Raw genomic sequence first — 17841 nt, forward strand, 5'->3', positions numbered from 1 at the left:
CCACTATTTAAAAATTTGAAATGGTTTCAAAACAAATGTTTTTGTTTTTGTTAAACTTTAACACAAAGTAGTCTGTGATATATAGCACAATATGTTTAATCTGAGTATTTGTTATAGTCAAAATAATCCACACATTTTTTACTCAAAAACGAGTTGTATGAGCTCAGGTCAATGAGGCCTACAGGCCATAAATAGCAAATGGAAGTTCAAAACTTGTAATGTTCACAAGAACTCAAGTTGATAAAAAGGTCTAACACAACATTAGGTGATAATATATGTATTATTATGGATTTATAATCAGGTATAATTTTGGTCATTTTGGACTGAGAACACAGAATTAATTAGCATGAAATGAACACAACAGGAGGGTTAAAATGCATGAAATATGTAGCCTGTCTGCACTGTAGTATTGTATTCATATGGTATTACTGAAATCATATTAATCTTAATGTCAACGCTAAACATGTGGAAAGACTATATGTTCACAATTTGCACATCATACATGATTATTAGCACGATTAAATGAGTAAAAAGCAAATGACCACAGTGTCAATGATCCTCCAGTTTATTGCTCAGTATGAATGAAAGAAGGCAGACATCATCCGTCTCCCAAACTCAGCTGTATGGATGTCTTTGTAGTAAACGGTGTATCATAGCATTGCAGATGCCATATTATAACCAAAATCATTACAAATCCAGTGTTAAATGAGATTTGCTGATGAAGTAAGAGCTTGCAGTTCACAGATATGTAAAGAAAGAAAGAAAGAAAAAAACACAAACGTGTGGGGAATAATTTCTGCTCCATCCCCAGTCTGTGTTTGGGTGTATAGGGCTAAACCCCCTTCCTGATATGCGCTGTTACAATTGGTGAGATAAATAATACAAAGTACCTGGCGATCCATTCTACTGACACATACATTCATTTTAATCTTCATTAGTTTTCATAAAAAATGAACACCAGTTTCATCTTATCGGCGTTCATATTGTTCGGACATCCAAATATATATACAGCTCTGGAAAAAATTAAGAGACCACTTAACACTGATTTCTGAACTTGGAGTGGTCTCTTAATTTTGTCCAGAGCTGTATAATTCAGCCACTCATGGACACGGTGTTCAGGGCCCCGCAGGTGTCTGATGCCGGGCAGCTCCGGGCAGAGGAACCTGACTGTGGCTCCACACGGTCAGCTCCCTGGCTTCTCCTTGTTGGGCCCCATAAACTCCACCCCGTCAATGGGAATGTCTTTATCCTTGATTGCTTTCTGTAACAAATTGGAGAAATGGCATTGACACATTGAATACTTTGATGTGTTAACCAAGAATCACCTACATCTACTGAACCTCACCACTGCTGCAACAGAACAGCATCCCACATACAGGCATGACCCCCTGTGTAAAGTAACAGATCTAACAAGAGTGTCGTTGTACAATCATAGTTGTTAAGGCCAGCTGTAAAACTTGACAGCATCCAGAATCCGCATTATTATGAATCATTAAAAGTCACGCTGGTGTATATTAATCCATCGCGGTGTATATTATTAGCACAGCAGCGGGCTTACCTGGACGCACACTTGGTATTTCTTGAACATCTCGGTGCAGGGATCGCCGGTCCGGTCTCCTTTCAGGAACTTCTCCGCGAACCAGCGGTTGAAACACTGATCGTATTCCCGTTTCAGCTCCGTGCATCCCTCCCCTACACTGTTCATCCTCCGGGGCGAAAGGGTGGCAATACCGTGTGTTTCAATGTGCCCACTACTACAGGTGAAGGTTTGGAGGGGAAGATAAGAAAAACACTGTGAACGTGTCTTTTTCCTGACTCAGAATGAATAAGGCATTATATCTGTGGCTTCCTGTTAGTATGCCTACTTGACAGGAACAAAATGAAAGTGCATGAGGGGGTGGGGGTGATATATAACAAAAACTCAAGAACAGAACAACAAAACACACGGATGAGTTTACACTCTCATGTCGTTTTCCCCTTATTGTGGACCACGTGGTTTGTACAGTGACCCCTAGCAGCTGTCGCTTTGTTATGACGTAGCTTAGCGTAGAGGTCATGTTTGAAGAGCCGTAGAGCACATAACGAATACATGCAGTTTATTTAATATTGAAAATACTAGATTTATCTGTAGGCCTTTCAACAGATTTTTGTAATAATGTTTTTATAACAATTTTTCAAATATAAAATACTAGTTTGAGAACTTACCTTAACTTAACTTAGTTATAAACGACCATTTACAGACATATGTACCTGTCAGTGCAGTGGGATTTTGCGTTTTAGTTTAACTTGGTTAATATTAATATTATATGATATACAAGAGATTTAAATAACAGTGCATTTAGGTTTACAGGAGCTAATATGTACTATTCCAACATAGAGCTTCAAAGCGGGACTGTCAGTAATTACCAGGATTATAATTGTCAGAGAGATTATGGGTTACTTGCATCATAAAAGATATTCAGTGATGGTTGGCGCTAACCGTTCACCCTAATAAACCTCAATATGATGGTTTATTTTGTTTCAAACACCTGAAACTAATAACAGGAAATATGTAAATCACTAAACAATAGACATCGAGATTCCTCCTCTGAAAGATTCCTGTTTGTTGGTTGGAAATAAACTCCAATCCCTGGAGGCAACAGGACAATCCTAAAGGCTGACAACCCCTGATTAAGACCTGCCCAAATACAATCCGAGAGATCTAGTGTCTTCATATCTGGGGAAATTAATACTGTATAAACTTGATTGCATGGGCACTGTTGAAAGGGCATTCATTGGTAAAACTTAAAACAAGCAAAAACACACAAATGTATAAGAACTGGTTTTGAGTAAAAGCTAACATCTTTGTTAAATTAAAAACCATTAAGTAGATCAATGGATACTTGTAGTCAAAAGTTATGTCTACATTGGGCAAGCAATCAGCTCAGATGGAGATATGGAAGAAATCAAAATAGTGAAAATAGGATGGAATACATTTGGAAGAAACAGCACGCTATTGAAAGGAAATCTACCTATTTGCCTGAAGAGAAAAGTATTTGATCCATGCATACTGCCAGTGCTCGTAATGACTCTGAAACCTGGTCACTAAATGCTCAAATGCTACAGAAACTGCAGACGACACAAAGAAGCATGGAAAGATGTATGCTTGGAATAACAAGACGTGACACAAATATGTGACATCGTTGAAGGAGTAAGAATGTAAAAATGGCTGTGAAATAACTGACACATTGAAAGAACAGATCAAAGATGGACAAAGGAAGCTATTGAATGCATCCCCAGAGATGAAACAAGACCACACAAAAGATGGGAAGATGAAATAATAAACAATGCAACCGTGACGTGGAAAAGAGGAGCTGTAGATCAAAGCAAGTGGAAACATCTTGGGGAGGCCTTCATCCAGCAGTGGATCAATATAGGCTGATGATGACACACATATAAAAAAATAAGTTGTGTATTATTGTGCACCACAAATATACAGAACCAAGTGGAATATGGAGATTCAGCTGGTGCTAAACTAATTTGTGAGGTGATCACTAATGTGCATGGAGGTCCAATCAACAACGGTGCTCACGCAAATTTCAATACCTTATTCAGTTAAGTAATTAACGATCCGTTTTGTCGAGGCAGGCGATGCTGCTATTGATTTTGTCACTGACCTTGTGTCTTCAGGGAAGAAAAAAAAGCTTGGCGAATGAATGATTCCTGTTGAGTTGGACGGAGACTGACGCAGACGCCGCCCTCTGCCCTATCCGCTCTTAGAGATGCAAAAGATGAGGGAAAGTAGTGAAAACAAGTCATGAGTAGCGCTGACACTTCAAAATGCCGAGTGGGAGAGATCAAATTGGGGTTTGGGAATGCAGTCCCCAAAACATTTAGTTTAACTGACTTTAATTAGGACTTATTGTATTTATTTGTATTTCCAGCACATATTGCAATGTTTTGTGAAATGTTTATATTGTGTGTCAACTGTAAGTCATGCTAGGTAGGGGCCCTGGTATGATACATTAATAATTGTTTACTCATAAGGTTAGGGAAAAAAATAGTTGCTTTACATTTTATGTTGGTGTGTAATGACAATTATGACATGTCTGATTTACATGGGACTAAGGGATTTTTTCCAGGTAACATGTACATTACAGGATCACAAAATAAGAAAAATAACAGGTCAAAAGCACACAGTGAATAAAAAGGAATTGAAAAAGCTATTGGAAAAAATAAGAACAATTCCATTTTTATTGATTTTTTAAAAATACATTGACCATTTAATATATATTTATATATTTAGATTTGTTTCTGTAATATATTCTTGTGTGTATGAACAACCATAAATAACAAATAGTTTAGCTTAGAATATAAAAGCAAGAAAATGCAGAACAAAAAAACACGGATTGTTGGTTCTCTTGTTGTTGCTGTAACATCGTTGTCTGTTCACAAAGAGTCATCAGTTTACGTGACACCAGAAACTTGCACACATTTACAAAACAGCGCTTGGACTGGAAGAGAAAACTGGACAATGGTAATGGGGAATCTGGTTGATAAAGACCTAGCTGGTATGCTGTTTGAAGATTGAGACCATATACTTGATGGTGGTATTACACATCTACAAGTGAACTGCTAATGAGACTATCAGCTTTGAGAAGAGAAGAGAGCTATAATGTATGGGCATATTGGAGAAAACATGCATATCATATCAATCATAAACAGATAAAAGACACAGGTTGATGAACTGCGAAGATCTGGACCATAAAGGACATGTCTGTGAGTTGAAAAACATGAGTTAGTGGCAGGCTGTGCAGATTTCAGCTAACCAAGCCTGAAGTTTCTAAACTGGTTTGTCGATTTATCATGTCCGTTACTATGATACTAAATGAAGACTTATTTTTTAAATTGTTTTTTTTGGTTGAACCCAGATTGAACTGAACTGTATTTACACCATTAGGTCACCAGGTGGCAGGTGTTTCCTGTAAAATGTCAGGTCTACGTAATAACTACTATTTGTCAAATCTGTAACTAAACATGCAGCACTAAGTTAATGTGTCCTATAATGCCAAAATAAAAGTAGGGACTGTCTATTAGATCTGTTTTAAATGGATACATTAAATAAACATACAAACAAAACAAGAATAACATCACCAACCTCAGGATGTGATTTGTATTAAGAACCCACACTGCTTGGTGATGTTCTTTTTTAAATATATATATTTTAAACTTGTATTAAACCCTTTCAGGCTTTGATGCACAGCAAACGTATCTGAAACATGTGACCGAATCCCTATTATCCAGTTTTCTCCTCGTTTCACTCAAACACACAGAAGTTTAGGGTTGTTGGCATCAGCTGTAGAAATTTCAACAAAAATAAAAAACCTGCTGAAAATGCAATATGACAATACACTATATTGAGAAAGCGGCACATTGTACATATTTAGTATACAGTGATTCACTGGAGAAAAATGAAAAAAAAAAGTAAAAGCACTGATTTTATACTTTCCTGTTTTGTTTAGTTTTTTTTCTTTTTTTCAGTTTCCTGTTTGATCCAGAAACCATAGTTAACTTGTACATCATATACGTTTATGAATATATATATATATATATATATATATATATATATTCATTCATTCTTTGTTTCTTTTTTTTTCTTTAATACACAGACACTGGTTAAACATATACGATATATATAGTTTGCCACGTTTAAAAGATATTTGTTTTTCCCTTATTACAGTACAATTCACAAACAGCAATATACAGAGACACTTCTGGGAATGAACAAGAAAGTCAGATGAATAAAATGAAAAAAAAAAAAAGATACGTCTTTCAAAACACTGTCACTTGGAACAATGAAACTTATTTGTTTACAGAGGATATGAAAATGGTTTCCTGCGTACATTTTCCTTCTCACCAGGGACAGCCTGCTTATAGAAGCGGACCTGGATCCATAAACATTCCTGATATCCACATCCAGAGTCTGTACTGAGGTGTCCAGATTTTCGTTAGCAAAGACCACAGATTATCTGAAATTAAGCCTCTATTTTCCATTAGTATGTGTACTAAAGCAGCTGTAATGAAAGAACTACACGCATTTTCAATTCTCCAGAGTGTGTAGATTTCCCAGCAATCAGGTCAATAGTCTGTCTTGGACGAAATCAATCCCTTTTCTCCCATTTTAAGAGATCAATCTATTATTCTACTGGAAAAAACAGTGCAGAAGAGAGAACATTATAAACCAATTCAATACATTGTGTGTTTCAAATCCAAGCAATAACAAATTAAAACAGCATTACCCAGGGTATTTTACTCATCCTGTATTGTAAGACGTACATTTGATGATAATAGTAAGAACAATTGAGTACTTTCTCAGAAGATGACGTTTTACCATTACGACACAGTATATGGCAATACCAATACATTTGGCAGTGAGTACAGTTGACAGTTTTCAAATGGGATCATTAAAAAGGATGTTAGCCCCCTTTTTCTTTGATTTACCATTAATCCAGTTTGTAAACACATGCACATCAGATTCATATGACACAAAATCAGGATGACAGTGATTTCATGGTAGCTTAATACTCTACAGCACTAATTCTATAACATGACACAGACTCACATGTTTGCATAAATTAATACATGTAAGGCTGACATGATGACATCTAATGCCAGTTACAAAATGGCATCATGACACGTATCCATATAATGATTTCTTTAATGGACCGTGACTTAAATATTCGTGATCATTACTGAATACATAAATAAATAGATTAAGGCAAATAAAAGATGCCAAGGCTAAATAACAATATGCCTTAACCGGGGGAAATGCAATTCTTAAGGCATGCCCCGGATATTGATTAACCTATTGAAATGTACCGAAACGCTCCTTTAATTAGCAATTTAGACTAGAAGGACGCTACAAGAAAAACGTTGTCAAAGGAATTGTATGCCCTGCCTCAGAAATCAATTCAGAGGATCAAAGCGGATTTTACAAGCAGAACGTAGCAAAACAAAGAAACATATATTAATATCTGATGCACCAGATATCTTAAATATTGATGAGCTACAGTGTCTGTAGCAATTGCACTTTGCCCATTAGCAGGTTAGTCTTCTTCCACATTCATCAATTCTAATTACATTATTTCAGACTCACACTTATGACAGAAGGGACAGAAAGGATTTGAAGGCTGTTAAAAGGAACACCAGGTAGATGATGTTTGGATTTCTGAAGGTCATAAACCGTCAGGGTTCTCAGTCACTGACCACACGTGCAAATGCCATTGAGAAGCCTTAATATATTTGTATCTGCATGTTTCAAACCTCTGCTAGAAAATAAACGTATCAAATTGATTCAGATTTCATGGGAGAGCTGCCCACATCACACTGGTATAGTTTCAATTCTCCTGCGGCAGGAATCCATCGCTGGCATCTGATTGGAATGTTTAAGCGTGTTTGGCACATGCTTTCCTTCACAAAGCAATTTAACGCTCTCCGTCTTTCTAACGCCGCCACCAAAATGTTTTTCAAAACAAATCTGGCAGCTTTCATCTCCGCAGCTCTCAAGTCTCCCCCGCGTTTGTTTATTTTTTGCGCAGAAATAAAAGAATTACCCAATAGCTTCTGCCGTGTTCTGAAAATCACAGATCGCTGTGGATAGAGATCATTTTCGGTAATGCCCAATTCTTTTAGTCTGCGCTGAGAAACGCAACTTCTAAACTTCACAGGGGGAAGCGGAGCAGAGTCAAAACCTCTCTCACGTGGAAAGAAAAGACAACCTTGCGTTTAAGGGTGATTTCTGCCCCGCTCCTCTGCCACACGCTTCTCAAGGGAGGCGAATGGGAGAACAAATACTGAGATACACACCTGCAAGGACAATTCATTGACTCGGCCCATCAGAATGAATGGTTTCAGTGTTCCATGGCAGACAATGGTGAAGTGATAATGCTAGGGTGCTTTCGTTTTACAAGGAAACAGATCATGTGACTCTGAACTTACAACACTACGAGACAGACATGATGGGGGAAGGCTGTGGGAAAATGGCTGAGGAGTGTCTGAGAGAGCAGACTGCTTCACGGGGCCCTGCTCACTTGTTCTCTATGAGAGTCTGGACTTTGTACACCAGGTCTCGGGCCTGCTTCAGCACCTGCTTGGTGTTGTGGTGCTCAGCCATTTCTAAGGGAGATAAAAAAGACAACAGGTATTGCAGAGGAAAATCTCTGGCTAGTCTTGCTATTCCTCGATTCAAATACATAATTAAATCATAAAAAAATATCTGATGCTGAACAACGTAGGGATACAAATGGCTTTTCCGAAGTACAGAAGAATGTTTAAGGTGTCTTAACTATGACGTCTTCCTTTACTAAAAGAAAAAACAAAATAAATACTGATTGGCTGATCTAGGGGATTGCAGTAGAGATATTTGTAAAGGTGTCTGTCTCACCGTTGAAGAATTTGATGATGTCAGTGAAGTCCATGTTGTTCTCCAGGATGATGTCTCTGTACAGCTCCACCAGCGCCAGGGCTATGAACAGGACAAAGTGGCTGGAGGAGACGTGCTTGGCCGCCCAGATGGTCTCCCACACTGAGAACACGTCGTCATAGACCAGCTCTGTGGAGACACGAGACGCAGCGTGTGTGACAGCAGTTTGTGTGTCCCTTTCTAAAGGTAGTTAATACATTAGTAAGCCTGAAAGAGCTCTCTAAAATAGGACTGAGAGCAAAATAACATGTTTACCTGGTGGGTGTAGACAGAGAATTCTGCATTTTCCTCTGTTTGGTGTGTGTCTAGTGGTGATTGAGGGTTAAAAACATGATCATTTAAGTGTATCAATTCATTATAGCGAGTCAAGTGTGTGTAAATAATGTATGCTTTTCTTCAGAAATGTTTGACAATTGATAGTATGTGTCTGAAATAAACAGATTGTGTCTGACGTAAACAGATTTTCTGGAATGATTTTTTTAAATTATATATTCTCCAGTGCATATCTGGCTTCCATCACAGCTCTTAACTCTACCTGGTGATCCTCCGTATGTTTCCTCTTGAGATCAAACACATGACTGGAGCAAACCACATGACTGGTGCCATTTCTTAATAGGCTTTGAGTACTAAAGGAGGCCATTACCTCGTTTGAAGTCCAGCAGAAACCAGCGGTAACAGAAATAGAAATGAGTGTAGTCCCCATTCTGGTGCATTAGCTCAAACAGCTCGGAGTCCAGGATCTGATAAACAAGTGGGCACAGAAAAAGGCATCAGTCACATGGATTTCCAAGGCCTGCTTTCACAGCACACTTGGATGGGTCTGAATGATACATATTCTTATCGAGTGTAAGGCAACATCATCGAAGAGCTGGGCTGGACTTTCTCTTGGGGGTCTCTCCAAGAGATGATGGAGGTGTGGGCACCACAGGGGCGCTGTACCTGGATGAGGGAGCGCATGTTGGCGAAGTGTGTGTCCATGGCTCCTCCATGAGGGAAGTTCTGGTTCATCCTCTTCATCAGCTCTGTGAAGCAGCTGAACGCCATGGCCTCTGAACAGCAGGCAAAGAGAAGCTTTATGAGATCAGCAGGCCACAATACAACCATTCCCACCCTATCTGGACATCTTCTAGGAAAAACTATAATATTGGGGGAAGAGCCTTCAAAAGCTATTATTGATGATACATGGGAGAATATTCCTCTTCTGACATATTCCCAAATCCTCAAGGTTTTATTATTAAGTGCCCAGCTGTACAATCCTGCCCTGGACTGTCTCTACTTGGTGTCTTGTGAAAGGTCTCCATTCAGACACCTGCCCCACCTATCTGGAGCCACGAAAGCATAGCTGCCCATCATAAGAAACCCTCCAGAACTCACCATCGTCCAGAATGACCAGCAGGGGCGCCAGCAGGTCACACATGCCCTGCACATACCCAATCTCCAGGTGCTGCCAAACGTAACTGCAAAAGAACGATTACAAAAGAAAAGAACATGTCACTGTAGCCGAAATATTCTGCCCAATAAAAAAAAATGAATTTCAGGGGGAGTAAATGCTCAGGTTAGGCAGCCCAGTGACCAGGGAAAAGGGTTCATTACCATGATGTTTCTGGTTCAACACCCCCACCACTGCCAGTGATTCACTCACTGTGAGTCACCCTGAGAAAATGACTCCACTTGCTTGTGCTGTTCCTCAGATCTGACACAAGACTGAGTGAAGCCCTATTGTTAGAGCCAGCAGCTCTGGCTGGCGTGCGATTCGTGTGGTTTGAAAGAGCATCTTAATAAAATGATAGTTGTTGGAACCCACCTGCACATGATGTTCCGCAGTTTCTCCAGGTTGCTGGGAGTGAAGTACCAGTAGTTTCTGTCACAACGCTGGACGTCCTTCTCGATGCGGTGCAGGTTCACTGTGTACATATCCAGCAGCTCTTGCTACAGTGACGGGGAGATAAAGGGGGAAAATAGCTGCCGTGATACAAAATGTCTTATTTTCAACAATTGTGTAATGTGTGACCTGCTTGAACACAGTATGGTCTAGCGCAAGGGTTTAGAGTTAGATCTGGAAGACAGGGATAATGGAATGAGGTATTATTTATCAAACACTTATGACAGGGTAACGAAAGACTGTTAAAACGTCATGAGTGTCTGATAAATAATATCAATAAATATCAGTGTTAAATACATTCAGACAACGCATTCTTACAGAGTACGTGGTCCCGATGGAGGAGACGGGGGAGGTGGCGTCATTCTTGACCTCCCCCCGGACCACCAGGGAGTCAAATTGTGGGAAGAGACTCTCCATCTCGGGCTCCTCTGAGAGCGCGTCCTCGCTGCCCACCAGGCTCTGCCTCTCAGCCTCTTCGTCCACCTGCATCTCCAGGACTGGCAGACTGGCCGCCTCCCCTGGGGCTTCCATGTCCTCCGGCGGCAGGTCCAAGGCAGACAGCAGCTCCTCCGAGCTCTCGTTGGTGGCCATGCTATCCTCTGCCGGACCGGCATCTTCTTCTTTGGTGATGAGAGCAGCCTCCTCTGGCTCCAGAGCCTTGGCCTCGTTCGCTTCCTTTTCTTGCGGCGCCTCCTCCTGGGTCTCAGCTGGGGGTTTCTTGCTGGGGCTGGAGCTGGGGGAGGCTTCTCCTTGCTGAGGGGTCTTGGCTGGACCGGGCGGGGTCGGCTGTGGCTGTGGCTGTGCAGGGGCCTTGGCCGCCGACTCGGTGCCGGCGCTGTCGTCCGCGCTCAGGCTGCGGTCGGAGAAGCCGGAGGTGATGGAGAAGTTGCGGGAGGAGGGGTGTCCAGAGTCCGGGGAGGAGGTGCCGTTGGGTAGGACACCGTTGGGGACCTTGGCTGCCTGCTTGCTCTCCTCCCCCTTCGGCTCCGTCTCGATCTGCTCCACCTCCTCCACCGACTCGAACACCTGAAATGACAATCCACAGGGAAGCAGACGGCTTGGTGATGGGGAGGTGATGGCAGGAGAGGTTGGCATGCATTGAGCAGCTGTCGGGGGAGGGGCGGATGGTATTGGGGATGAGCAATACCAGTTCAGACAAGTCAGTTAGTTTCTGTGATTGGCAAAGATCAACATTGTTTCATCTCAAAGGAGCAGATAGGGCAGACATTTTCAGGGCAAATTACAGCAGGTGCACTGCAGTTGAGAATGGTTATATGTTATGTAATTTAAACGTACAAGTACAAATGGCCAGAAAGGGGAAATAAATTATTCCCACATCAGATGCAAGGGCAGTAATATCTTCACTGCTACTTCTAAGAGGATTGCACTTGCAGGCTCTGCTCGCAGCGTGCAGTGAAACAGTGAAGCACGTCGGCAGCAGGTGACTTTAGCGGAGGGCCTGTAATTGGATTTTACGGAACACTACCTCTGTCTGCGGAACACGGGACGGACAGAACAGATAGAGTACTGCAGATAATAAACCTGGCAATTAGAGCCCCCAGGGGCCCCAAAGGACATAAATATATTCCTCAGCCTCTCTTTGGAGCAGCAGCTGGAGTGTCTTACTGTAATTAGATTAGCTGTTCACTTTAACGGCAAATTTAATTATTACGGTTTACATACAACAATGTGTGCTCCTCTTCCTACTAAGACTTCTACTATTACTACTACTACTAATATAAAAAATATTCTGTTGGATTATCTTAGTAACATTACCAGAACTGTTAAAAGTCTTTGGCTGATTTCAAATATTTTATTTAAAAACTGGACACACAATTACTATATTTAAAATATTTAGGTAAGTAAATGAGAAAATACTTATGATGACTGGGAGCAAATATAAAGGTGGATGTGAGAATACACAGACAGTGGAAGGTGCTTCGCTATGGTTGTAATGACACACAGCTGGCAAGGAAATTACATTTGTAATTACACAGGTAGTATGGGTGTAAACAAGCATGATTACAAATACAGGTGTTGTAATTGCAGCATTCCAAAGACATTCACATGACATCGTGACAGTCACATGATTGAAACACGCATGGATTTAATTGGCCAAGGGGGGCACGACTGGGGGGCACGACTGGGTACCTGTGTGCTGCTGCTGGAGTCGCTCTGCAGCCGTGCGTGGCTCGGCCTGTCCGAACTGCAGCTCTGAGAAGACTGCCACATGCACACCGGGGGGGAGCGTGAAAACACAGGGAGTCAGGGAGACAGGAGGGACACAGGGTTTTCTTTACCAATCAAATCCTTTCAAAATCCTGTTGAAAGGCAAATCATTCCCCTGCACACATAGCTATACAAAGTATGGGTTTAAAACAACTCATCCCAACCACTGTCAAATCATTATCAGGTGGATCCAAAAAAAAAAAAAAACAGTGATGTGCATTTTAGTGACTATACAGATTGGGTTCCCAGGAAAAGGATGTTGCCGAGCAAAAGTGCCCGTACGCTCACAGGCAGGGCTGGGCCTCACCTCGTTGCTGACAGTGGAGTCTCGGTGCATCATCTTCTGGATCTGGCTGTCCAGACTGGCCCCGGAGGAGCACTTGGCCAGGGCGGCGGCATGCTGCTCCTTCTCCCGCTGCCGGACGATGGCCTCACAGCCCAGCCACTCGCTCATGGTCTGCTCATAGCACGCACGCACCTGGTCATCCACCTGATACGCCAACACAACACGTCAACACACAGACACACATATCTGCACACGGAACGGGTCTTTCTTAATAAACTAAGGCTAAGACTACTATTCAACTATTCAACTGTTCCTATAATTTAACCAAACCACAGTTCGAGTCTAGCCTTAAACATTGTCCAAATCTTAAAGAAGGATTGAGCCTGGTTGTACACATACATGATTCCAGATTTATTTTGATGATTTATTTTCTACTGTTGGCCAAGATTGTGCCTCATCAGAGCCAAAGGACATGCATGGTCACCACTAAGAAGAAGCATTTTGTCCGGGACTGCGGTAGGTGTGTAAAATCCGACGCCACACTGACCTCTTTCCTCTCTGTCTCGGACATCCCGAACTGGTAGTGGCCGAGCAAGAAGGGCCAAGCCTCCTTTCGAAGCGAGGGCTCGACTCCCCCGAAATACACCAGCCGCAGCAGCTCCTGCTCCTCATAGGCCTGTGAGGAGAAAGGTCTTCTGTCACATGGGAGGTCCTCGCTCAGGACAGGTGGATGTGGAATGAACCTTCCAACTTTTTTTCTTTCTACCTTTTCTTTAAATAATTGGCAACAGTACAAAAGTACAGTGAATCACTGCTCAGAAACCTCTATTCCTTTTTAAAATAATACCTTTTCATCCACCTGACACACATTCCCTTCACAATGGCTATTTTCCTTTGCCAATCGCCATGCACTTTGCAGAAGAGATTCTCAGCCATAAACAACCCGTAAAAGCTTTTGAAGCGCGTCGGGTTTGAATGAAATGGAAATTGCTTTCCAGTCTGAAACGCTAAGATCAATACACCGTTTTGAAAGAAAATATTGTATCTTTCCCAAGAAGTTCTTAATCAAGGGAATTCTTTATTGAGAAAGACTCTGGATGACAGAGTTATTCAAGTCAAACTATGCCGATTACACAGCAGGATGAAACAGAAATCACAATGCAGTTATTCCCTGCTGTATTTTCAGTAGCAATCATTAAAGTACTAGACAGCCAAACAACACTAGACAACACCAGTTACTTTGAAGGGCATAATCTTGGTAAATGTGATTAAACAAAGAAATAGCAAATTCTGATGGGAATAAGGGACTCAATTTTAACTGCTTAACAAAACACCATTTGGATGTAATCAGATTTCAAAGTGCTTTGTTGATTGAGATACATACATTGCATATATGCTAGGATTTTTTTGACGCATTGCATATATAATTCAATGCATTAATAACTGACTGAATAATAAGAGACTGAACAAAAGAAAACCCTTCCACTTCACAACAATCATCTGCAAAGTTTTCAAAAATGTAACAAATGTCACTCTAAGACATGTTTATGGCCGCCCTGATGAATTAGTCAGAGCTGTGTATGGCTGTATGACTAAGAAAGTGTGAAATGTAATTAATGAGAAATTATTATTGGCACTAAAGGCCCTGCATGAATATTAAGAAGGCTCTGCATTACAGAGGAAATCACTTCTATTATCCAAATAACCATGTGTACAAAATGTATCAATACCTTCATTGTTATTACTATATAAAGTGTTGGTGTTTATTATGTACCCGTATTGATTAATCAATTTATTTTAAAATGGCAGTAGAAAGCTTGCTTATTCTACATCAAGAGCACTTAAATATACATCAACAGACTGACAATTTACAGCCCAGCCACGATGGGTAAAGATTCTGGCAAATGTAATACACTTAAAAGCGCAGAATATATTTCAAACACAAGAGTCAGAATCCCTCCTCTGCACTAATGTGACAAAGTGCATTAAAAAGACTGCGGAGATTCGTCTCTTTATTTAACTACACAGCGTGATGCCAGGTTTAGTCAACATAAACAAACATTGAGCCTGAAAGAGATTTTTCATACAAAAATAAAAGGTACAAAGGTTGAAAATGAGGAAGCAAATATTCTGGATTTGCATCTTTGGCCTGGCTTGAGTGACTCACATCCTGTTGCCAGTTGGGTTGGTGGGGACAGTGACAGTGACTTACTGTGCAGTCCTGAAGGTACTTTTGCCATATGTCCGTGGTCAGACCCCTACTGGCATCTTGTGGGACTGCAGGATCCACAATGGTGTGGTTGACCAGAGCAGACAGGTGGGTGCGGACAGTGGACAGGTGTCTGCAATACGCTAGCCCTGGTGAACAGAGAAAGCCATTTAGCACGAAACGGCAGCACTGTGGAAATGTTCCTCTACAAAGCTGGCTAAAGAATAATGCATTTAATTTAAATTACTGCCTGCTCCTCATTTAATATTGCACAATCACTGCAGAAATACTGGTAAAGACATGGCAGCTGAAGTTTGTACTTTTCCTCAGTATGATTAAATTCTGCCCCATGTACCGAAAGCTTCTGTACTTTGGTACTGAATTTCAAAACAAGTGATCACTCAGTTCAGGGATTAATTAAACCACAGATATCTATAACCCGAGCGGTCAGTGAAAAGAAGAAGCAATATGTACGTACAGCCATAGAAGGCTCTGGAAATGATCTGATACTTCATGTTGTCACACAGCAACTTCAGAGGAGCCCTGCAAACAATATATAACATTGTTAATAAACGGAATTTATTGTAGGTACTGCCTCGCTTAGGAATTGTGAATTTATCTGGGAAAACCATTAAAAATATAAACAAATAGCAAGAAGCACAGATGCAGGATTTTCTACTGTGCAAAAAAACAAAAATGAATCTTATGAGTACCTGCAGTTCTGACACTTCTAAGGAATAAAAAGCAAAGCAAATAATAATACCAAGACTTTATCTAAATGGGTTGTTAAGCAACATTTGCTTCACTTTATCTAAATTAAAGTGAGGGATTGAACACATTCAGGTCCGTTTGAAGGATTAAGTCATTCAATTAAGTAAGTCTTAATTCTGCTCAGTGAATGTGCAGTCCACAGTAGCCTGTGGTGCAAATGAGATTCATGTAAACAAGGTACCTAATTGTGTTTCAAAGCCTAGTCTAAAGCCTAAAGCCTATTGCTGCGATTACAAATCTACCGGCTACATGGAGATAGTGATGACCACAGTCTATTATGAGGTACTCTGGATGAGGTCAAAGGTCAGTGCCTACCTCTCATGGTTGCAGCCATTTGGAGGTCCCCCCTCCGAGAAGCCGCTCTGGGAACAGGATGAGCAGGAGGACTTCCTCGCGGTGGGGTGCCACATCGCCGCCCCCTGCTCCATGAGGTCCTGTGGCGCTAAACCAGACAATATAACCTCCTCATTACAAGAGTATCTTCACCTGGAATGGATCTCAGCTCCCAACAGCAAGCTGTGCAGAATGAAGCCTTACTACTGTGTCCCTCACCAGTGACATTACCAATCTCCCAGGGTTCATTATAGTTTTCCCTGCGAAGCTGATTAAAACAAAAACAAATCAACAGAGTATTTATATACATGCTTTCTGGTTGTGAAACCCCATTATACCAAAGCAGCCCAAAGCGTTACAATTCTGTCTGGAGAAATAGGAACCCACTGACATGTCATTGTTTAAAGAAGGAAGAGAATTGCTTCTTGGTGTGGGTCAGTGCTCCCAATGTAGCCCTGGCTGTAGCTTGCTGTAAGATATAAGGATGTTCAAGGGACCGGCTTTTCTATGTTGGGTTCCTTTGAAAAGCTTCCCCATGGATAAAACTGTGCTCAGCATGGGTAGAGCAGGACATGCTTGAAAATAGGACTATCTTAACTATCTTAATGTCTTAATTTATAAGTGGGATGAATCATTGCTTTATTTGCCAATAAACTGACATCTTATCTCCACATTATTTGTAAACTTTCGTCCACAAGCACGTGTGTGGGTAAATATATATTTATATGCACACAAGCTCCATGAATGAGATACAGACTTGATTTTGAAGACGCCTCTGCCGAGAAAAAGCTGCATAATCAAAAGCTGATCACAAGCAGTCAAGTGAGAGAAAACACACCCAGGGATTGGCAGCTGAAGCAGTCAGCGAAAGCACTGGTTGGCAACTAAAGGTGGCAAAGACAACATTACAGCCATGCTGGGTCCGGCCTGGGGGAGGTCCGGGGAGACCGGAGGAGGGTTTGGGGATGACCAGGGTCCGGCCCGCGGGGGCTCTCCGCAGAACTCGTGTCGTCAGGCCCAGGGAGGGGGAGGGGGACGTTGTGGGGGGCGGGTCATGAGAGGGAGGAGGGTGATGGGGGGCAATGGTAACTGGAGGGCGGAAGACAGGAAATGATGTCAACGAGGAAACAAAAACAGTAAAATGACAGAACATTTCAACTCAAACACAGAGACCAAGGTACAAAAGCAAAACACAAACACAGAAAGGAATTAGACACAATACAAAAGACAATATGATGACAGGAAGAGGGATTTTGCATTTTGTCTTTGTGTGCTCAGTTAGCTGGATGTCACAATCTGCACACAGGAGTGTTGTGCAGTTACACACCGAACTCAGAGTGGCTTCCCGGGAACAGGATCCGGAACACGTAGTCTGTGGCTTCATCCTCCTCTTTGTCTGACACGGACTCTGAGGACCCCTGGGGGCTTCTCTTCCGGAGTTTGGGGAAAACCTTCCCCTGTGGAATAAACAAGAACATCCACCTCTTGAACAATATAACTGAATCCATACAGGAATTCACTCACCCTCATGTTTTTTATCAGTGGTAGATTACATCTAAAAATCATGTCTCATATCTCAGCCTCATTCAGAAAGGATCTCACTGGCTTTTTCATTATCCCGCTGTAGCAGAAATATCTGTAATGCTGCCAGCAGAGCAAATAACTTCCAG

The 17841-nt window shown here is 41.5% G+C and overlaps 2 protein-coding genes across 2 annotated transcripts in view; both read right to left on the reverse strand.

Moving 5' to 3' along the window:
• Positions 1 to 549: 549 nt before the first annotated feature.
• On the reverse strand, positions 550 to 1998 carry triap1 (TP53 regulated inhibitor of apoptosis 1). The gene is made up of 2 exons (XM_066689103.1): positions 1559 to 1998; positions 550 to 1261 (listed from the first exon to the last, which is right to left on the reverse strand). Exons 1-2 carry the CDS (start codon positions 1703 to 1705, stop codon positions 1184 to 1186), a joined length of 225 nt encoding a protein of 74 aa, XP_066545200.1. The 5' UTR covers positions 1706 to 1998; the 3' UTR covers positions 550 to 1183.
• A 2207-nt stretch (positions 1999 to 4205) lies between these two features.
• The window catches only part of sgsm1a (small G protein signaling modulator 1a), a 45734-nt gene continuing 32098 nt past the window's right edge, over positions 4206 to 17841 (reverse strand). The window contains exons 12-25 of the mRNA XM_066689102.1: positions 17499 to 17628; positions 16154 to 16280; positions 15546 to 15610; positions 15071 to 15216; positions 13406 to 13534; positions 12880 to 13062; positions 12495 to 12566; positions 10662 to 11369; positions 10266 to 10390; positions 9836 to 9918; positions 9401 to 9510; positions 9105 to 9201; positions 8423 to 8590; positions 4206 to 8154 (exon numbers count right to left, since the gene is read on the reverse strand). Coding sequence (XP_066545199.1) covers positions 8066 to 8154; positions 8423 to 8590; positions 9105 to 9201; positions 9401 to 9510; positions 9836 to 9918; positions 10266 to 10390; positions 10662 to 11369; positions 12495 to 12566; positions 12880 to 13062; positions 13406 to 13534; positions 15071 to 15216; positions 15546 to 15610; positions 16154 to 16280; positions 17499 to 17628 — 2232 coding nt within the window. The 3' untranslated portion in view covers positions 4206 to 8065. The remainder of the gene's footprint in view (positions 8155 to 8422; positions 8591 to 9104; positions 9202 to 9400; positions 9511 to 9835; positions 9919 to 10265; positions 10391 to 10661; positions 11370 to 12494; positions 12567 to 12879; positions 13063 to 13405; positions 13535 to 15070; positions 15217 to 15545; positions 15611 to 16153; positions 16281 to 17498; positions 17629 to 17841) is intronic.

This window comes from Amia ocellicauda, chromosome 17, assembly GCF_036373705.1.
Source record: "Amia ocellicauda isolate fAmiCal2 chromosome 17, fAmiCal2.hap1, whole genome shotgun sequence".
In the NCBI taxonomy this organism is placed as follows: domain Eukaryota; kingdom Metazoa; phylum Chordata; class Actinopteri; order Amiiformes; family Amiidae; genus Amia; species Amia ocellicauda.

Bases quoted from the DNA above. Each gene is read 5' to 3' on its own strand.
- triap1 (XM_066689103.1), bottom strand. From the start codon at position 1,705: ATGAACAGTGTAGGGGAGGGATGCACGGAGCTGAAACGGGAATACGAT. The intron at 1,262-1,558 runs GTAAGCCCGCTG...AATTTGTTACAG, and splicing joins AATACCAAGTGTGCGTCCAG to AAAGCAATCAAGGATAAAGA.